The 22,378-nt window shown below is 38.9% G+C and overlaps 4 protein-coding genes across 10 annotated transcripts in view; 3 read left to right on the forward strand and 1 right to left on the reverse strand.

The window, feature by feature from the left end:
- TMSB15A (thymosin beta 15A) overlaps positions 1-13,792 on the reverse strand; it is a 101,257-nt gene extending 87,465 nt beyond the window's left edge. The window contains exon 1 of one of the 2 annotated variants that reach the window (XM_063635211.1): positions 13,665-13,746. In XM_063635211.1, coding sequence (XP_063491281.1) covers positions 13,665-13,686 — 22 coding nt within the window. In that variant the 5' untranslated portion in view covers positions 13,687-13,746. Of the gene's footprint in view, positions 1-13,664 lie in introns of both variants that reach the window. The other variant, XM_063635213.1, reaches the window with a different exon arrangement.
- A 3-nt stretch (positions 13,793-13,795) lies between these two features.
- The window catches only part of GPRASP1 (G protein-coupled receptor associated sorting protein 1), a 63,036-nt gene continuing 54,453 nt past the window's right edge, over positions 13,796-22,378 (forward strand). For 2 of the 6 annotated variants that reach the window (XM_063635190.1, XM_063635187.1), the window contains exon 1: positions 19,800-19,922. The gene's annotated coding sequence lies outside the window, so the exon portion shown is untranslated. Of the gene's footprint in view, positions 14,118-15,731; positions 15,778-19,750; positions 19,923-22,378 lie in introns of those variants that run through there. The other 4 variants (XM_063635188.1, XM_055268442.2, XM_055268446.2 and 1 more) reach the window with 4 other exon arrangements.
- Positions 16,241-18,427, forward strand: ARMCX5 (armadillo repeat containing X-linked 5). The gene has a single exon (XM_055268458.2). It carries the CDS (start codon positions 16,413-16,415, stop codon positions 18,084-18,086), a length of 1,674 nt encoding a protein of 557 aa, XP_055124433.1. The 5' UTR covers positions 16,241-16,412; the 3' UTR covers positions 18,087-18,427.
- Positions 19,804-22,378, forward strand: part of GPRASP2 (G protein-coupled receptor associated sorting protein 2) — a 121,982-nt gene continuing 119,407 nt past the window's right edge. Inside the window, exon 1 of the mRNA XM_063635192.1 lies at positions 19,804-19,922. The gene's annotated coding sequence lies outside the window, so the exon portion shown is untranslated. The remainder of the gene's footprint in view (positions 19,923-22,378) is intronic.

A 22,378-nucleotide genomic window follows, 5' to 3' on the forward strand; every position in this document is an offset into this window, starting at 1 on the left:
GAGCAACTCCAAGACACATAATTGTCAGATTCACCAAAGTTGAAATGAAGGAAAAAATGTTAAGGGCAGCCAGAGAGAAAGGTCGGGTTACCCACAAAGGGAAGCCCATCAGACTAACAGCTGATCTCTTGGCAGAAACTCTACAAGCCAGAAGAGAGTGGGGGCCGATATTCAACATTCTTAAAGAAAAGAATTTTCAAACCAGAATGTCATATCCAGCCAAACTAAGCTTCATAAGTGAAGGAGAAATAAAATACTTTACAGACAAGCAAACACTGAGTGATTTTGTCACCACCAGGCCTGCCCTACAAGAGCTCCTGAAGGAAGCACTAAACATGGAAAGCAATAACTGGTACCAGCCCCTGCAAAAACACGCCAAATTGTAAAGACCATCGAGGCTAGGAAGAAACTGCATCAACTAATGAGCAAAATAACCAACTAACATCATAATGACAGGATCAGATTCACACATAACAATATTAACTTTAAATGTAAATGGGCCAAATGCTCCAATTAAAAGACACAGACTGGCAAACTGGATAAGGAGTCAGGACGCATCGGTGTGCTGTATTCAGGAAACCCATCTCACGTGCAGAAACACACATAGACTCAAAATAAAGGGATGGAGGAAGATCTACCAAGCAAATGGAAAACAAAAAAAGGCAGGGGTTGCAATCCTAGTCTCTGATAAAATAGACTTTAAACCAACAAAGATCAAAAGAGACAAAGGAGGCCATTACATAACGGTAAAGGGATCAATTCAACAAGAAGAGCTAACTATCCTAAATATATATGCACCCAACACAGGAGCACCCAGATTCATAAAGCAAGTCCTGAGTGACCTACAAAGGGACTTAAACTCCCACACAACAATAATGGGAGATTTTAACACCCCACTGTCAACATTAGACAGATCAACGAGACAGAAAGTTAACAAGGATATCCAGGAATTGAACTCAGCTCTGCACAAAGTGGACCTAATAGACATCTACAGAACTCTCCACCCCAAATCAACAGAATATACATTTTTTTCAGCACCACACCACACCTATTCCAAAATTGACCACATAGTTGGAAGTAAAGCTCTCCTCAGCAAATGTAAAAGAACAGAAATCATAACAAACTGTCTCTCAGACCACAGTGTAATCAAACCAGAACTCAGGATTAAGAAACTCACTCAAAACCGCTCAACTACATGGAAACTGAACAACATGCTCCTGAATGACTATTGGGTACATAATGAAATGAAGGCAGAAATAAAGATGTTCTTTGAAACCAATAAGAACAAAGACACAACATACCAGAATCTCTGGGACACATTCAAAGCAGTGTGTAGAGGGAAATTTATAGCACTAAATGCTCACAAGAGAAAGCAGGAAACATCCAAAATTGACACCCTAACATCACAATTAAAAGAACTAGAAAAGCAAGAGCAAACACATTCAAAAGCTAGCAGAAGGCTAGAAATAACTAAAATCGGAGCAGAACTGAAGGAAATAGAGACATAAAAACGCCTTCAAAAAATTAATGAATCCAGGAGCTGGTTTTTTGAAACGATCAACAAAATTGATAGACCACTAGCAAGACTAATAAAGAAGAAAAGAGAGGAGAATCAAATAGATGCAACAAAAAATGAAAAAAGGGATATCACCACCGATCCCACAGAAATACAATCTACCATCAGAGAATACTACAAACACCTCTATGCAAATAAACTAGAAAATCTAGAAGAAATGGATAAATTCCTGGACAAATACACCCTCCCAAGACTAAACCAGGAAGAAGTTGAATCTCTGAATAGACCAATAACAGGCTCTGAAATTGTGGCAATAATCAATAGCTTACCAACCAAAAAGAGTCCAGGACCTGATGCATTCACAGCCAAATTCTACCAGAGGTACAAGGAGGAACTGGTCATTCCTTCTGAAACTATTCCAATCGATAGAAAAAGAGGGAATCCTCCCTAACACATTTTATGAAGCCAGCATCGTCCTGATACCAAAACCTGGCAGAGACATAACCACAAAAGAGAATTTCAGACCAATATCCTTGATGAACATTGATGCAAAAATACTCAATAAAATACTGGCAAACCGAATCCAGCAGCACATCAAAAAGCTTATCCACCATGATCAAGTGGGCTTCATCCCTGGGATGCAAGGCTGCTTCAACATACGCAAATCAATAAATGTAATCCAGCATATAAACTGAACCAAAGACAAAAACCACATGATTATCTCAATAGATGCAGAAAAGGCCTTTGACAAAATTCAACAACGCTTCATGCTAAAATCTCTCAATAAATTAGGTATTGATGGGACGTATCTCAAAATAATAAGAGCTATCTATGACAAACCCACAGCCAATATCATACTGAATGGGCAAAAGCTGGAAGCATTCCCTTTGAAAACTGGCACAAGACAGGGATGCCCTCTCTCACCACTCCTATTCAACATAGTGCTGGAAGTTCTGGCCAGAGCAATCAGGCAGGAGAAGGAAATAAAGGGTATTCAATCAGGAAAAGAGGAAGTCAAATTGTCCCTGTTTGCAGACGACATGATTGTATATCTAGAAAACCCCATCATCTCAGCCCAAAGTCTCCTTAAGCTGATTAGCCACTTCAGCAAAGTCTCAGGATACAAAATCAATGTACAAAAATCACAAGCATTATTGTACACCAATAACAGACAAACAGTGAGTCAAATCATGAGTGAACTCCCATTCACAATTGCTTCAAAGAGAATAAAATACCTAGGAATCCAACTTACAAGGGATGTCAAGGACCTCTTCAAGGAGAACTACAAACCACTGCTCAATGAAATAAAAGAGGATACAAACAAATGGAAGAACATTCCATGCTTATGGGTTGGAAGAATCAATATCGTGAAAATGGCCATACTGCCCAAAGTAATTTATAGATTCAATGCCATCCCCATCAAGCTACCAATGACTTTCTTCACAGAATTGGAAAAAACTACTTTAAAGTTCATATGGAACCAAAAAAGATCCCGTATCGCCAAGTCAATCCTAAGCCAAAAGTACAAAGCCGGAGGCATCATGCTACCTGACTTCAAACTATACTACAAGGCTACAGTAACCAAAACAGCATGGTACTGGTACTACAACAGAGACATAGATCAATGGAACAGAACAGAGCCCTCAGAAATGATGCCACATTTCTACAACTATCTGATCTTTGACAAACCTGACAAAAACAAGCAATGGGGAAAGAATTCCCTATTTAATAAATGGTGCTGGGAAAACTGGCTAGCCATATGTAGAAAGCTGAAACTGGATCCCTTCCTTACACCTTATATAAAAATTAATTCAAGATGGATTAAAGACTTAAATGTTAGACCTAAAACCATTAAAATCCTACAAGAAAACCTAGGCAATACCATTCAGGACATAGGCGTGGGCAAGGACTTCATGTCTAAAACACCAAAAGCAATGGCAACAAAAGCCAAAATTGACAAATGGGATCTCATTAAACTAAAGAGCTTCTGCACAGCAAAAGAAACTACCATCACAGTGAACAGGCAACCTACAGAATGGGAGAAAATTTTTGCAACCTACTCATCTGACAAAGGGCTAATATCCAGAATCTACAACGAACTCAAACAAATGTACAAGAAAAAAACAAACCCCATCAAAAAGTGGGCAAAGGACATGAACAGACACTTCTCAAAAGAAGACATTTATGCAGCCAAAAAACACATGAAAAAATGCTCATCATCACTGGCCATCAGAGAAATGCAAATCAAAACCACAGTGAGATACCATCTCACACCAGTTAGAATGGCCATCATTAAAAAGTCATGAAACAACAGGTGCTGGAGAGGATGTGGAGAAATAGGAACACTTTCACACTGTTGGTGGGACTGTAAACTAGTTCAACCATTGTGGAAGTCAGTGTGGCGATTCCTCAGGGATCTAGAACTAGAAATACCATTTGACCCAGACATCCCATTACTGGGTATATACCCTAAGGACTATAAATCATGCTGCTATAAAGACACATGCACATGTATGTTTATTGCGGCACTATTCACAATGGCAAAGACTTGGAACCAACCCAAATGTCCAACAATGATAGACTGGATTAAGAAAATGTGGCACATATACACCATGGAATACTATGCAGCCATAAAAAATGATGAGTTCATGTCCTTTGTAGGGACATGGATGAAACTGGAAAACATCATTCTCAGTAAACTATCGCAAGGACAAAAAACCAAACACCGCATGTTCTCACTCATAGGTGGGAATTGAACAATGAGAACTCATGGACACAGGAAGGGGAACATCACACTCCAGGGACTGTTGTGGGGTGGGGGGAGCGGGGAGGGACAGCATTAGGAGATATACCTAATGCTAAATGACGAGTTAATGGGTGCAGCAAAACAACATGGCACATGGATACATATGTAACAAACCTGCACATTGTGCACATGTACCCTAAAACCTAAAGTATAATTAAAAAAAAAAAAAAAAGAAACAAGCCAAGCACAGAAAAACACATTGATTGTTCTCACTCATATGTGGAAGCTAAAAAATGATCTCATGGAGATAGAGAGTAGATTGGTGGTTACCAGAGACAGGGAAGGATAGGAAGGAAGGGAGATGAAGAGAACTTCAATGGATGCAAATACATGATTTGATACATGTAATAAGACCTAAGGTTTCATCAGTAGGGTAACTACAGTTTTCAATAATCTATTGTACATTCCAAAATAGCTAGAAGAAAGTAATTCAAATGTTTTTAACGTAAAGACAAATATTTAAGGTGATGGATATCCCAAGTACACTGATATGATCTTTGCAAATTATATGAATGTATTGTTATCACATGTACCTTCAAACTATATATATTAGCATCAATGAAAATATTTTTAAGAAGAGAGAAATAATACATATATATACTGTTACATTTACTTATGTAATTATCTTTACCAGTGCTCATTATTTCATTATATAGATTCATATTAGCATTTGGTGTTATTTCATTTTAGCCTGCAAAAATTTCCTTAGTATTTCTTGTAAAGACAGGACTACTAGCAATGAATTCTTTCAGTCTTTGTTTACCTGGGAATATCTTTTTTCACACTCTCACTTTTGAAGTATGGTTTTACTATTAGGTTGGTGTGAAAGTAATTGCAGTTTTTTACTTTTAATGTTCATTACTTTTAATGGCAAAAAACTCAATTACTTTTGCACCAGCCTAATAGATATGCAATTTTGGCTTCACATTTTTTTCTTTCTTTCTGCGCCTTGACAGTCATCCCTTTGTTTTCTGGCCTGCATTGTTTCTGATGACAAATCAGCTATAATATTATTGTGACTTTCTTGTATTTGATGATTCCATTTTGTCTTACTGCCTTCCAGGTTTGCTGTCTTTGGTTTTCAACAGTTCGTGATGTGCTAACATCTCTTACTCTTTATTCTATTTACAGTTAGTTGAGATTCTTAGATATTTAGGTTAGCATTTTTCATCCAATTTGGGATGTTTGGGGACATCATCTCTTCAAATATGTTTTAACAGGTTTATTTCAATATAACTCACATATCATACAACTCATCCATTTAAAATGTGTAATGCAATGGGTTTTAGTATTTTCACAGAATTCTGCATTAGTCAACACAACCAATTCTACAATATTTTAGTCACCTCTGAAAGAAACCATACTTCTCTTAACTGTCACCCCAATCTCCCCATACCTCTGAGCGCTAGGCAATCACTAATATACATTTTGTTTGTATAGATTTGCCTATTATGGACATTTCACATAAGTGAAATTATATAAAATACGTCATTTGTGACTGGGTTCTTAAAGTTAGCATGTTTTCAAGATTCATCCATGTTGGAGCATGTATCAGTACTTCATTTATTTTTATGCCGAATGATAGTCCATTTTATGAATATACCACCTTTATCCATTCATAAGTTGGTGGACATTCAAGTTGTTTTAAATTTTTGGCTATTATGAATAATGTTGCTATGAAAATTCATGCACAAGTTTTTGTGTGGATATATGTTTTCATTTCTGTGTACATGACTAGGAGTGGAATTGCTGGATTATATGATAACGCTATGTTTAACGATGTGAATACCTGTTAGACCATTTTCAAAAGTGGCTGCACCATTTTATATCCCCACCAGCAATGTATGAAGTTTGTAGTTTCTCCACATCCTTGCCAACACTTACTATTTTTATTATAGACATCCTAGTGTGTGTGAAGTGGTATCTTATTGTAGTATTGATTTGTATTTCCCTAATGGCTAATGATGTTGAGTATCTTTTCATCTGCTTATTGGCCATTTGTATATCTCCTTTGGAAAAATGTCTATCCAGTTCCTTGTCCATTTTAAGTTCAGGTGTCTTATAACTTTTGAGTTGTAAGCGTTTATTTATATATTCCATATACAATTTCCTTTTAATACACATGATTTGCAAAAATGTTCTCCAATTCCGTGGGTTGCCTTTTCACCTTGATGGTATCCTTTGAAGCATAAAAGCTTTTATTTTGATAAATGCCAATTTATGTACTTTTTATTTTGTTACTTATATTTTTGTTGTCATAAAAACTAAACCATTTCTTAATTCAAAGTCACAAAGATGACTTTTGTTTCCAAGACTTTTAGAGTTTATCTCTTACTTTTAGATCTTTGATCATTTTGAATTAATTTATATATATGTATATATATTTGAGACAGAGCCTCACTCTGTGGCCCAGGCTGGAGTGCAGTGGTGCAATCTGGGCTCACTGCAACCTCCACCTCCCAGGTTCAAGCAATTCTCCTGCCTCAGCCTCCCGACTAGCTGGGATTACAGGCACACACCACCACGCCCCATTAATTTTTGTATTTTTAGTAGAGATGGGGTTTTGCCATGTTGGCCAGGCTGGTCTCCAACTCCTGAGCTCAGATGATCCACCCATCTCGGCCTCCCAAAGTGCTGGGATTACAGGCGTGAGCTACTGCGCCCGGCCAATTTTTGTATATTTGCATGTGGATAGTCAGTTGTCCCTACACCATTTGAAGACAACACACCAATTTCCTCCACTAAATGGTATTGGCACTCATTTCTTATATCAGATAACCATAAATATATAGGTTTATTTCTGGATTCTCAACCGTACTCCAACAGACATCTATATGTCTGTCTTTTTACCAATACCACCATCATGATAAATGTAGCTTTGTAGTAAGTTTTAAAATTGGGAAATTGAATTCCTCCAACTTTTTATTTTCCATGATTGTTTTGGCTATTCTGAATCCATACATTTTATTTGGATTTTAGAATGAACTTGTCATTTTCAGAAAAGAAGTGAAATGGTATTTTGATACGGGTTGTGTGGAATCTGTACATAAAATTGGGGCATAATGCCATCTTAATAATATTGTCTTCAGATCCATGAACAGGAAATTTTCTCTCGTTTGTTTAGATTTCATTTTATTTCTTTCAATGATATTTTATAGTTTTAAGTATACAAGTTATCTATTATTGGTTAAATTTATCTCCAAATGTTTTATTCTTAATGGTATTATAAATGGAATTGTTTTATAAATTATATTTTCAGATTGTTCATCACAAGTGTATAGAAATGAATTGATGTTTGCATATTTATCCTGTATATTACCACCCTGTTGAACTTGTTTATTAGTTCTAATAGTTCAAACCATCCTACAGGGCCTGTTTATGTTTTCCAGTGGGGAAGGCATGGCTGAAACCTCTTGAATGATACTGCTGTTTACCTCTTGAGTGTAGGGCCTCCAGTGCCCAGAGAACAGAAGTACTCAGACCCTGCTTACTTGCAGCTGCCCACATCCCATGAGGATGTGGGTACTCACTCACAGACTAAACCCAGCAGTCACCTTCATTCATTCATAACCACATGCTGAAAGACAAGAATGTGCCATGCTGTGTGCCAGGCAGCATGACAATGCCTACATTAGCTCTAAGGCTCAGCCAGCCCCTATTTCTCTGTCTCATATTTAAACAGTTGTGAAGAGGACTTACTCCAGCCACAGAGATTTCCTTCATAGGAAAGCTGCCCCATTGGGGCCACACCAATATGGGTGACCTGCTTCCATCTCTGCTCATCAAGGTCTGTTGATAAGTTCAAACTGTAGAGAGGGCCCCTCAGAGAGGATACTTCCCAGTATGACATCCCCATAATGGCTGGCCAAAACTTCTCAGCTTCTTTGTGTGATCCTCTCTCCCATACTCTCTGCACACTCCTTTCCCTGGGTCTGATACATCACCCAAGATCCCCTATATTAATTTACCCTCAGAGAATGTAAACATAATTTATGTACACAGCCACATGTGTGATTACACATTGAAGCAGAGATTCTAAAGAATTATGTATTTTGGGCAAAATAAATAAGACCTCAAAAAGCATGGAAGGAGAAAATAACATACTTTTTCTTCCCATATTACTTGAAATAATATTGCTCTTTATGACATTCCTATATTAATTTTGCCCCACCACATACATACATTTTCCAGACCATGGGAATTTTTGAGACATTTTTTGTAAAGCTACAGTTTTTTTAAAAAAAAGAAGAAAAACAGAAAGAATTATTCAATGTTTTGGTGTCTTGAACGTCTTCTCTTGTTTTGTGAGAGGATAATGATTCCTGTCTTCAAGAGGGGGCAAGTTCTTGGAGTGATTCTCAATCACCAGTAGAACTTGATAGCCTTGTCAATGGAAACAGTCAAACAATCATAATTTTTTCACAGGGATAAATGAATGAATGGATAGATATTATCCCAGGCGTCCCAGTTTGAAAATGTCATTTCTAAATGGCTTGGTAGCATCTGAATAGCAAATTCTGTGTGGATAGAACATGACTGAGCTTGGTCAAGAACTCTGAACAATAGCAAAATGAATACCTAGAAAAAGTAGCAAAACCCTCATTCACAGATATGTGTCTATGGCATCAGGGAATTATCTCCACAATGTCTTTGGCCAGCAACCACAGTTCTATCTGGTAGTCAGATCTAAACTCTGAATAATAAGTGCAAAAAAGAAATATGTAAAAGATATTGATAGTGAGTGTTAAATTTTGCCTAAGCTTGTCAAAGCAGTCTGTGTTGTGATACAACTCACTGAGCTGATGAAAGGAGTTGAGGCTACAAGGGAGGGGAAAAGCCTCTGAATAATCTCTGGTAGGATACAGAGATAAAACAAATGAAAGTAAAGAGCAAGTATTAACACATGAGGAGAATGCTCTGGTTGAGAATATGACTCCAGAATGCAGCAAAAACTCGCTGGTAGATGGGAGTCCATGAAACTTAGAGTCAGAGAAAATTTAAGGGGAATATATAATTTTCAGAGGGACAGGTTTGATTAATTATAAACAATTTCCTTTGAAATCCACTTCCTATTAATGAAGGTTTAGGAAACTGCACATCAACTTATCTTTACTACTCTCGGTGCTCCTGGTTCTTCTCTGCCGCCATGAATGACTGGCAGATATGTGGGCACTTTTCTTCTTACTAGTATTTGTGCCAATTCATTGTGTAAAGGAACTATGTAGCATCCTGTAGGAACCAATGTGTTCTTTCCTTAATTGGTCCTACACCGGGATGACCTCAGACTCCTGTAGTGTCCAATCAGTTATCTCTGAGCCCTGTCTATTCACCTGAGAGGACCCCAGTCTTCACTCCAGTCATACTAGACTCCCTCTCCCTTTCACCCATCCAGCCTCCATAAGTCCTGCCCATTGTTCTGGGTACAGCTCCTCTTCAAGGAGACTCTGATATCTCCAGTGAGGCTTCCCTTCTCTTTTATGCATTAATGTAGTTTTACAGAGGTCATCATAACTTCCACACAGACCTAGACCTTGTTCAGTGGTTATCTTGATATTTCACAGCACATAGGCCACAGGGGATGTTGAGAGTGACCACATAAATGCTCATTGATTCTGGCGATCATTGTATCTCTGAGACAGAGGTTCTGTGGTGCAGTGGTTAAGAGTACTGGCCTTAAAGCCATGTCATACTGCTCATATCATCATGTTCAAATCCAAGATGTGGCCCTCACTAACTTAACAACTCTATCGATGATGAAAATAATGATGGTGTAGGTGAAATCCTGCTCCCTGTACCAAGAGGCCTAGGTGTTGGGGGTCATGGGTAATGACTAGTCCCTGAGGTGCTGTGTCATTCAGGCAGAAACACAGGTTGTTGACATAGAAAAACTGAAGTAAGGGGTAGGGTATTAAAACTTTTAGAAATACTACATTCCAGGTATTATACATTTTTTATCTCCCTTGATCCTACCATTTTTATTACCATGACTCATATCAAGTGTTAGGAGAAGTGACTTTCCTCAGAGAAAAAATAATGTGAATTACTTTTCAGGGACTCAAGCCCTGGAAATACTAAACATCCCAATATTTTTCTATCCCATCATGTGGACTTTCAATAGACTTCCAATGTCCTCACGTATATTGTTTGTATTTGCTCTTAAATAGCGAACTATACTACATTTTAAAATTAAAAAACTATAAAATTTGAAATGTCTTATGTATAGAGATATATGTATATATACATATGGCTTTATACACATATAACTACATATTAATGTCTTTGGTATAGCTTTCTCCATATACAGCATACACAAATTGTGCATAAATAGCATATAAATTATTTATAAGTGCATATATATATATATATATATATGCACACATATATACACACATACATACACACAAAAAAGGTGTAGGAAAATATTTATGACCTATGTTGAAGACATGGGGTTAGTATGCTTGGCATATAAAGATCTCTTAACAAATAGAGAAATTGGCAAATAATAACAACAGAATGCACAAAGAACTATGTAAATATACAATAAATATTTGAAAATGTGCTCAACCAAATGAAATGGCAAATAAAAATCCAGAGATATCATAATAAGGAAAAGAGGTAAGGTAATATATTACATAGAAGGTAATCGCAATTTTGCAAAGAAATGTATTTTACGTGTTTATACATTGGAGTGTTTTGATACATGAGAATACATTATAGAAAGAGAAACAATCTGAAGAATATGCATCAAGTAATTAATAGTGAATGGATAATTAAGTACCTAAAATTGCTACTAACAATTGCTAACATGTGTTGGATCTTTCAGCTCTCAAGCAATGCCGTGAGGTGTACTTAGAGAAAACATTAAGTCACTTTTCTTTTTGGTGGAATGTAAGATTAGAAGTATGGGTATTCCTTTAACAATAAAAATCAACTTGAATCTCCAATGGACTTTCTGGCTAAAAGTTGAAGGCCAAGTAAAAATCCTGGAGCAAGGGCATTTTTTTTTTCTCCATGCTTCAACTTACTGTTCATAGCGCCTGCCACCCAAAAAAGAGAAATGAAGCCTGGCGCTAATAAAATACTTAGGTTATTCTCTGATATCCTCATTTTTTAAGGTGTATATAAGATACCTTTTCTCCTTTGGATCTTTCAAATGTCTGAAATGTTCCTAAGATAATTACATAAGTCATAAAACAGCAGTCATTATGAAAATGAATGATGATTTTAAAATTTTAACAGTTGATAGACATACTTCAGCAGTAAGATCATTACTCAAGGAGAACTACAAACCTCTGCTCAAGGAAATCAAAGAGGAAACAAGCAGATATAAAAACATTCCATGCTCATGGATAGGAAGAATCAATATCGTGAAAATGGCCATACTGCCCAAAGTAATTTATAGATTCAATGCTATTCCCATCAAACTACCATTGACATTTCTCACAGAATTAGAAGAAACTATTTTAAAATTCACGCAGAGCCAAAAAAGAGCTCGTATAGCCAAGACAATCCTAAGTAAAAAGAACAAAGCTGGAGGCATCACACTACCTGAGTTCAAACTATACTACAAGGCTACAGTAACCTTGTAGAACAGCATGGTTCTGGTACAAAAATAGACACATAGACCAGTCGAACAGAATAGAGAGCTCAGAAATAAGACTGCACATATATAGCTATTTGATCTTCGACAAACCTGACAAAAACAAGCAATGGGGAAAGGATTACCTATTTAATAAATGGTGTTGGGAAAACTGGCTAGCCATATGTAGAAAACTGAAACTTGACCCCTTGCTTACACCTTCTACAAAATTTAACTCAAGATGGATTAAAGACTTAAATGTCAAACCCAAAACTATAAAAACCCTGGAAGAAAATTTAGGCAATAGCATTCAGGACACAGGCACAGGCAAATTGCCAAAAGCAATTGCAACAAAAGCAAAATTTGACAAATGGGATCTAATTAAACTAAAGAGCTTCTGCACAGAAAAAGAAACTATCATCAGAGTGAACAGGTAACCTACAGAAGAGAAAATTTTTGCAGTCTACCTATCTGACAAAGGTCTAATATCCAGAATCTACAAGGAACTTACATTTACAAGAAAAAAACAAACAACCCCATTAAAAAGTGGGCAAAGGACATGAACAGACACTTCTCAAAAGAAGACATTTATGTGGCCAAAAAACACATGGAAAAAAGCTCAACATCACTGATTAGAGAAATGCAAATCAAAGTCACAATGAGATACCATCTCACACCAGTCACAATGGCAATTATTAAAAAGTTAAGAAACAAGAGATGCTGGGAAAGTTGTTACACTGTTGGTGGGAATGTAAATTAGTTCAACCATTGTGGAAGACGGTGTGGCAATTCCTCAAATATCTAGAACCAGAAATACCATTTGACCCAGCAATTCCATTACTGGGTATATACCCAAAGGAATATAAATCATTCTATTACAAAGATACATGCACACGTATATTCATTGCCACACTATTCACAATAGCAAAGACGTGGAATCAACCCAAATACCCATCAATGATAGGATTAAGAAAATGTGGTACATATACACCATGAAATACCATGCAGCCATAATAAAGAATGAGATCATGCCCTTTGTAGGGACATGGATCGAGCTGGAAGCCATTATCCTCAGCAAACTAATGCAGCAACAGAAAACAAATACTGCATGTTCTCACTTATAAGTGGAAGCTGAACAATAAGAACACATGTACACAGGGAGGGGAAAAACACACACTGGGACCTGTCAGGAGTTGGCGGGGGGGCGGTGAGGGAAAGCCTTAGGAAAAATAGCTAATGCATGCCAGGCTTAATACCTAGGTCATAGGTTGATTGGCGCAGCAAGCCACCATGGCACACGTTTGCCTATTTAACAAACATGCACATCCTGCACATGTATCCCAGAACTTTAAAAAAAAGAAAAGAAAAGAAAATGAAAATTAAAGGCTGGGAGGAGGGACTCGAAGGAACACAAAATTTGTGGAATCGATTAGTATGTATCCTCCTATCTCAGTCTTGACTCTCTTTGCCGACTTTCCTACCTTGGGCTCCACCCCGAGACCGCTCGTTTCAGTGGGCCTCTGTGTTTGGAGAGATGAACTTCGAAAGACTGGAACACTTCCGCCTGTCAGGTCAGAAGAGATTTCCTGACACCACAGCTGGAAACCCGTGTGCATTTCAGTTCAGGAAAGAATGGTAGGCTTGGTGGGGGGAGCTCCCGCAAAAGGGGAACTAATACAGAAACACTCTGGTATTTGTCTGCCTCTCTATATTCCAGCGCCGTTTTCCCTATATCCGGAATTCACCCCTGCGCATTCCAATACCTGAAGCGGCCACAGGGTACATGACGGGGAGCCCTCCGACAAAAAGAGTCGCGGCGCTAGACAAAGCCTGATATCACTCCGCTTCCATAAGCCGGATCCCCGTAAACTGCGCTCTAGCTCCTCCCACTGCCGTTGTGGGTAACCCGGACGTGGAAGAACCTGGACTGCGGAGGAAAAGGTAGATGTTAAATGGTAACTACGTGCGAGGTTCTGAGGAGCCCTGGGAACAGGAAGGAGAAAAGAATACCAAAAGTGACAACAGTTTGCCACTCGCAGTCTTTAATCTGATAAAGCGGTTATCTCGTCTTGAGTCCCAGGTGCCGGGTCAATCCCCATACACAGCCGCCGCCATTGCCTCGAGTCCTTGTGTCTGACTGTCTGTTCCTGCTGCTGTATGACACAGCACCTCGAGGCAAGGAAATAAGAAAACTGCCTCTGATCCAAGCAGAGAAGGTCAGTGAGAAGGTGGGCATCGCTTGGGGGCGGATGTGGATATCAGAGGTGAACACTGGATACGCGACCTCGTCATGGGAGGCGGGCGGTGAGGAGAGAGAGATGGGTAATTGGAATGGCACACAACAATTAAAAAAATGATCTACCTTTTGCTAGCTTGATTTGCATACACTCGGTTCACCTCAGACCATGCTTGGGAAGAAAAAGATTGCAGCTTCTAGCAGGGAAAAGGCAGACTAGATGAGGAAGAGAGGGCTACTTCCACAGGCGAGGACAGTTGTCTGGGGACCCCTGAGAGGGAGAGAATGTAAAAAGAGGTTGTAAATGTTTTATAATCAAGGCTCTGGATTCGAAAAGGGTCTCATGTCTTGGTTACTGGTCTGACCATTAATAACCACGTCTCTCTCTCTGTCTTTTCATTTGTTCTTTGGGCGTATATCATGCGTTTTTATGTGTAGATCTGTTCCTAAGTTTGCAGCACTCTATGTTTCTGTAAAGATCTGTAGGGGACAGCAGACCTCAAGGGGAGAGGAGAAGGAAAAGAAAATTGGCCTGGTTTTTACAGAGTGGGCAGTACTTGGGAGGCAGTACTTGGAGGTGGTAGATGGCTAAGATTAGGCAGGAGTGTAAGGGAGCCTCCAGAACTCTCTGCCAGCTTTCCTAACATGTCCTCCCTTACCTGCATTATGTTGCAGAAAATGATAGGCTTTGGGAGAGAGGAAGGAAACATAGGAACCCAGATGAAATACGGAAATAAATACTTTTCATTTTTTTCCCAGCCTCCGTGATTTATCTAGGCGTTTCGTCCCTACTAACACTACTACTACTACCTTGTAGGGATGTTTGAGTTGTCTCTGTATAGGAATTGTCAGACTTTGAGAATAGAGCAAAGGGGCTTGGAGATTTAGGAGTGGGAGGAAAAGGGGAGATAGAAAATGTTTGCCAAACAGGTACCTATATCCAGAAAGAATCTGTGTCCTAGGTGCTGGTCTCTACCAAAGACAGCCTCAACTGACTCCTGTGTCTTCATTTATTGGTCTCTGTTTCTGTGAATCCCTGTAGGTAGCTCTGTCCCCAGGTCTGTGGAACTGTCAGTTGTGAAGTTTTGTAAAATGGTCACCCAACTTAAAACTAGGAAATTACGAAGAAGAGAAAATTGCCCTGTATCTGTTAAGGTTGGTGTAAAGGTACAGGGACAGGGGGGCAACTTCGACTAGAGAATTCCATCTCTTCTGTTTTGTCATTTTACCAGTTATTCCCATCTGCCCCACCCCCTGCTGCTGCTGATTTAGTTGGGAGTCTTGGTAAGTTGTGGGGGTACAGAATACTAAGACCTGCCTTTCCCACTCTCCACTTGCTTGTCCTGCTCTCATGCTTGAACCTAGTCTAATCTGAACGAGGGACATTCTAGGGCATTCACTGAAGAGGAAGATGGTGGGCAATAGGAAAGAGGAGGAGGAATAGCACTGAAACGAAGCAGTGGGGGAGAGGGGACTAGGAGGAGGGAAACACTAGACAAAATGTATCTGGAAAGGCAAGAATAGGGGCCAGGGACCAAGGTCTGTCACCAGGAGATCAGTTTCCACATTCTCCTGTTTGTTTATTTGTCCATAGGTCTGCCTGTAGATCTGCTGTAGGGCTTGTCACCATTGGAAGCAAGGTAAGGAGGAGAAAGTTACTCCAGATCAGTGCAGGTTGGTATGAGTGTGGGGATTGCCTGGGTAGACCTGTAAGATGGAGTAGTGGAGAGCTGCTTTGGCTCCAGCAGGGGTCAAGAACCACTAAAGGGATTCTTCAGCTTCTCATCCAGTTTTCCTACTCCTTATGCTCCTGTTTGGTGACTGGAAAGAAGGTTGATAGCACTTGGAAGTGTAGGGAGTGGGTGAAATGAAGGGAGAGAGAGCTTGCTAATTATCTACCTCTCTCACCTAGCACTGAATCTCCATATTCTCCTGTCTCCCTGTGCTGATCAGCATGAGGAGAAAAAAGTTGGAAGAGACTCAAAGCCCCATTTCCTTCCTCCACCCCTAGGTCCTACTTCAGTGGCAGATCTGGTGGCCTTGGAGTGGCTGAAGACCACCACCCTCCACAGGGCTGGGCCCATGCACAGCCATCCTTCCCTACCTTGAGTGAGCTTCCTCTGCATGTTTTCTATATCACTGGCAGAGCCTGTAGTTGGAAAGGGGACAGAGTGACTACTGGACTTTGTATGAAAACACCAACCAGGACAGAACTTCAGTCAAGGCTGAGACAGGGGTGGGGGTATATAACTTGTTCTTGCCTTAAACTTGGAACATGGTTGACTCTGGGACAGAAGCAAGGGCTAGAGGAAAGGCTGAGGCTGGCCTGCAAGATGGAATCAGTGGTCCTGCCACTGCTAGAGTGAATGGTAAAACCCAGGCCAAGGCAGTGGCTGAGGCAGAACTGAAAACAGAATCAGTGACCCAGGCCAAAGCTGGTGATGAAGCAATGACCGGGACACATACATTGACCTGCAGGGAGGCTATGGCTGTGACAAGGGAAGTGATCAAGGTGGAAGATACAACTAAGACTAGAGTCATGGTTGAGACTAAGACAAAACCCCTGGCAGAACGCAGTATAGTGCCACAAACCAAGTCAAAGGCCATGCCTATGTCTAGGGTCAGTACTGTAACCAAGTCTGAAGTCAAGGTTGTTGCTGTCATTGAGGCAAATATTAGGTCCTATGCCAAGTCACATGATAAGGCCAATACCGGGTCCAGACCTGACAGAAGGGAAGAGGCCAGCATTGGGATGAAATCCAGTGATGAGGATGAAGAAAATACATGCTCCTGGTTCTGGACTGGAGAAGAGCCTAGTGTAGGGTCCTGGTTCTGGCCTGAAGAGACCTCTCTTCAAGTTTATAAGCCCCTACCTAAGATCCAGGAAAAGCCTAAGCCCACACACAAACCCACACTTACTATAAAACAAAAGGTAATAGCATGGTCAAGGGCCAGGTATATTGTCCTAGTTCCAGTTGAAGGAGGGGAGCAATCCTTGCCTCCAGAAGGAAACTGGACCCTGGTTGAGACCTTGATTGAAACTCCTCTGGGGATTCGACCTTTGACCAAGATCCCACCTTATCATGGGCCTTATTACCAGACCTTAGCTGAGATCAAAAAACAGATTAGGCAAAGGGAAAAGTATGGGCCTAATCCGAAGGCCTGCCACTGCAAATCACGTGGCTTTAGTTTAGAGCCTAAAGAGTTTGATAAACTTGTTGCCCTCCTTAAGTTAACTAAGGATCCTTTCATTCATGAAATAGCTACAATGATAATGGGCATCAGTCCTGCTTATCCATTTACTCAAGATATAATTCATGATGTAGGTATTACTGTTATGATTGAAAACTTGGTCAATAATCCCAATGTTAAAGAACACCCTAGAGCTTTAAGTATGGTGGATGACAGCTCTGAGTCTTCCGAAGAACCAAAATCAGGGGAGTCATATATACATCAAGTTTGTAAAGGCATAATCTCTTGCCCCTTGAACTCCCCTGTGCAGCTGGCTGGACTGAAATTACTAGGGCACTTGAGCATAAAATTTGAAGATCACTATGTGATTACCCGTTATATTCCAGATTTCCTCACCTTGTTAAACAAGGGAAGTGTCAAAACCAAGTTTTATGTTTTAAAAGTGTTTTCGTGTTTGTCTAAAAATCACGCCAATACAAGAGAATTGGTCAGTGCCAAAGTACTGTCATCATTGGTTGCACCCTTTAACAAGAATGAGTCAAAGGGCAATATTCTTAATATTATTGAAATATTTGAGAATATAAATTTTCAGTTCAAAACAAAGGCAAAGCTGTTTACCAAGGAAAAGTTCACTAAATCTGAGCTTATTTCAATATTCCAGGAAGCAAAACAGTTTGGTCAGAAACTCCAAGACTTAGCAGAGCACAGTGATCCTGAAGTGAGAGATAAAGTCATACGATTAATACTCAAACTCTGAATACCCCTCTGTTCTCATAAAGCCTCAAACAGTTTTTTGGAGTTGCAATATGAAACCAATGCATATTGTAATTATAAATTCAATACTTATGTTTTCCATGTTGATTGAGGGAGGCAATTTTATGGATACCAATTAATCTTGAGATCCTGAACATGTGCTGATTTTTATTGTGCTATATAATATAAATTGAGATATTTTTAGTATTTCTGCAACGTGACCTGATAATGAATCTATTCATCCTGAGTAAGCTATACTTCTGTGCTTTATATTGATACAAGTGTATTCTTTTGAGATTTTATTTACATGTTGTTAATAAAGTTGCATGCTAAAACTGGTGAAAATATTGTCCTAGTTCTTCAGTTGAAATCTAGTCTGGGGGGATAAAGCACAGAGAGCATAAAGATGGTGAAGAACACTACCTGTGTGTCTGTAGTAGAGCACAAACAAAACAAGTTCACATTGACAGATTATTTAGTTTTGACATACTTAAGGAGTAGAATCACTCTGTGCAAGAAGACAGGACTGTGCTATTAGCTGTCTGTAGGCTCCTACTGATAGGGCTTCAAATGAGGAATGAAGCCCTATCTGGGCAGCTCTGGGGAAGGGAGTAAGGAGGAAGGGAACACAGATGCTTTCATTGTAGTCTCAGTTCTGGAACTTGTGCTCAGCTTTTCACATAAAATATCTCATCAGGATGCCTTGAAGCTTTTTAACCCCAAGAGGATTCCTGGTTCTCACCCCTATTCAGTAAGCCATGGACAGCTGCACAGGAAGTGTGGTTCTGAAGGGACCCAGCCCCACTGTGTCTTCAACAGCTCCCTCCCTATCCAGGGGTATCAGATTTACTGCTTCATCTGCGATTCTCTCCCCCTGAAGTCCTGGGCCTCAGAAGAGAGTCTTTCTGGGGATTACCCACTGAAACTGCTTGATAGATAATCTCGTCTGTCTCATCCTGGTGACTGTTTACTCCTTACCTTTGTTTTCTGGCCAATGTTTGGACTTGGTGATTTGTACCACAGTTGGTAGCAGCTCCTTGTTTGTGCTGATTCTTTTTGGTCAGAGCTCAGCTCTATGTATGGCATAGCCACAGGATGCCAAATTCCTTTAGGAGTGTGTAGTTAGGAAGAAATTAATTCCCATAAAACCCACTGTTCTGTCTATTTGCATAGTTTATAGAGCTGAAGCCATGTTGTCTATACTAAGCTTGTCCTGTTTATTCTTAACTAAAGCTAGGTTCTCTGCAAGGGTTTGTGGAATAGAATGACAATGTATAGTTTAGGATTTTGGGGTCACCTTTGCCTGTTCTACCCCCTGCCTCTTTTACTGTTAATTTATTGCCCAGAATTGGGAAATATAAATATTAGGATCAGTATACAAATGGTCTTTCTGTTGACCTTCCTCTCCTAACTTTTTATGCATTTAGGGGAAGGTCTAAAGTGGAAAATCTCAATATGGTGTAATGGATCCCTACTTTTAATAGCTATCTCTAGTTTAATTTCTACTAGGATCAGTTGTGAATCTATTGTGGTACATCTAAAAGTTTAAATGAAGCACAGTTAGCTACACTTGTGCATTAAGGGAAACAAGCAAGGTAATTTTTTTGCAATGTGAAACTTCAATTTAGATGATTTTTGAAGTTCTTTATAACATTTTTTAATCCACAGAACTCCTGTAGCCTGTAATACCAGCTGTGGGTACTACTCTCAGTGTTGGAGATCATCAAAATACAATTGGACCAGACCCTTTGGAAATAATTCTGTGTCTCAAATGCCCTGTGGAGCACACACTTAATCAGTTGATGGCTATGGAATTTTCCAACATCAGCTAAAGAGAAGGGTGAGTGTGGGGTGTGTATGTATTTGTGTCAAAGCACAAAGTTGATGGTCTCTCCTTGGATGGGAATTGTGGGATGCGAAGTCATCTCCTAGATTGTTCATGAGGTGTCATCTGTTGATGGACACTTAGGTTGTTTCCATCTTTTGGCTGGTATGAATATTGCTGCAGTGAACATTGGAGTACAAGTATCTGTTTGAGTCCCTGATTTAAATTCTTTTGGGTATATACCTAGACGTGGAATTGCTGGGTTGTATGATTTGTTTAGCTTTTTGAGGAATTACCAAGCTGTTTTCCACAGTGCCTGTACCATTTTACATTCCCGTCAGCAATATGCAAGGGTTCCAGTTTATCCACATTCTTGCTGATACTTGTTATTTTCCATTATTTTTTAAATGGCCATCTTAGGAGGTGTGAAGTAGTATATCATTGTGGTTTTAATTTGCATTTCCCAAAAGTCTTATGATGTTGAGCATCTTTTCATGTGCTTATTGGCCATTTGTGTATATTTTTTAGAGAATGTATGTTTAAGTTCTTTGCTCATTTTTAATTGTGTTTTTGGTTATTGTTGCATTGTAGGAGTTTTAAAATATATATATTCTGGATACATGCCCCTTATTAGCTATATGATTTGCAAATATTTTCTCCTGTTCTGTAGGTTTTTTCACTTTTGGTGATGTCATTTGATATGCAAAAGTTTTTAATTTCAATGAAGCCCCATTTATCTATTTTTTTCTTTTGTTGCTGGTGCTTTTGGTGTCATACCTAAGAATTCATCACCAAATTCAAGGTCACAAAGATACCCCTATGTTTTCTTCTAAAAGTTGTATAGTTTTAAACATCAGAGTAACTAGTGTTTCTATCACCTCAAATATTTATCATTTCTTTGTTTTGGGAACATTCAAAATCTTTTCTCACTATTTGAAAATATACAATTATTTATTGTTAACTATAGTCACCCTACATTGCTATATAGATCATTAGAACTTATTCCTCCTATCTTGCTGTAATTTTGTATCTGTTAACCAACCTTTCCCTCCCCATTCCTTTCCCTATATTCTCTTAACTTTTAATTGAAAAAAAACACAATTACTTTTGCACCATCCTAATAGTAACCACTATTCTACACTCTACTTCTGTGAGATGAGCTTTTTTAGCTTCCACATGTGAATGATAATATGTGGTATTTATCTTTCTGTGCCTGGCTTATTTCATATAATGTCCTCCAGGTTCATCCATGTTTCCACCAATGACAGGATTTCTTTCATTGTTATGGCTGAATAGTGGTCTGTTGTGTATATATAGCACATTTTTTATCCTTGCATCTGTTTATGGATACTTATATTGATTCCATATCTTGGCTATTGTGAATAGTGCTGTGATAAACATGACAGTGCAGATATCTCTTTGATATACTGATATCCGTTCTTTTTGATACATACCCAAAAGTAAGATTGCTGGATCATATGGTAGTTCTATTTTTAGTTTATTGAGAAATCTCCATGCTGTTTTCCATAATGGCTGTACTAATTTACATTCCCACCAACAATGTATAAGAGTTCCATTTTCTCAGCATCCATACCAGCATTTGTTATTTTTTTGGTCTTTTTGACAATAGCCATTCTAACTGGGGTGTGATGATATCTCATTGTGGTTTTGATTTGCATTTCCCTGATGATTAGCGATGTTGAGTGTTTTTTCATATAATTTTTGGCCACTTGTATGTCTTCTTTTGAGAAATGCCTATTCAGATAATTTGCCAATTTTAAATTGAATTATTTGTATTTTTGTTGTTTAGTTGTTTGAGCTCCTTGTGTAGTCGTGTTCTACACAATGTTTCAGTCAATGATGGACTGCATGTATGACAGTGGTCCCGTAAGAATATAATACCAAATTTTTGCTCTACCTTTTATATGATTAGATACATGAGTAATTACCACTGTCTTACAATTGCCTGCATTATTCAATACTATAACATGCTATACAGGTGTGTAGCCTAGGAGCAATAGGCTATACTATGCAGCTTAGGTATGTAGTAGGCTATACCATCTAGGTATTTGTAAGTAGTACTTTTCTTCTTCTAAGTAGAAGAGCTTGTTTGCGCTTCTTCTTTTAGAAGGTCTTAGGAAAATCTGAATCTATGATAGTCTTACAATGGTGAAAATGCCTAAGGACACATTTCTCAGAGTGTATCCACATGGTTAAGCAATACATGACTATATATTCTGGATATTAGTCCCTTGTCAGATGAATAGTTTGCAAATATTTTCTCCCATTCTGTAGATTATCTCTTCACTCTCTGATTGTTTCTTTTGCTGTGCAGAAGCTTTTTAGTTTGATATAATCCCATTTGTCTATTTTTGCTATTTTGCCTGTGCTTTTGAGGTCTTATCCATAAAATCATTGCCCAGACCAATGTATTTCTCCTATGTTTTCTTTTTCTAGTAGTTTCATAGTTA

The sequence above is a fragment of the Symphalangus syndactylus genome, chromosome X, assembly GCF_028878055.3.
Source record: "Symphalangus syndactylus isolate Jambi chromosome X, NHGRI_mSymSyn1-v2.1_pri, whole genome shotgun sequence".
NCBI classification, from domain to species: Eukaryota; Metazoa; Chordata; class Mammalia; order Primates; family Hylobatidae; genus Symphalangus; species Symphalangus syndactylus.

Excerpts from the sequence above, each read along its gene's own strand:
- ARMCX5 (XM_055268458.2), top strand. The coding sequence starts at position 16,413 with ATGGTTGACTCTGGGACAGAAGCAAGGGCTAGAGGAAAGGCTGAGGCT.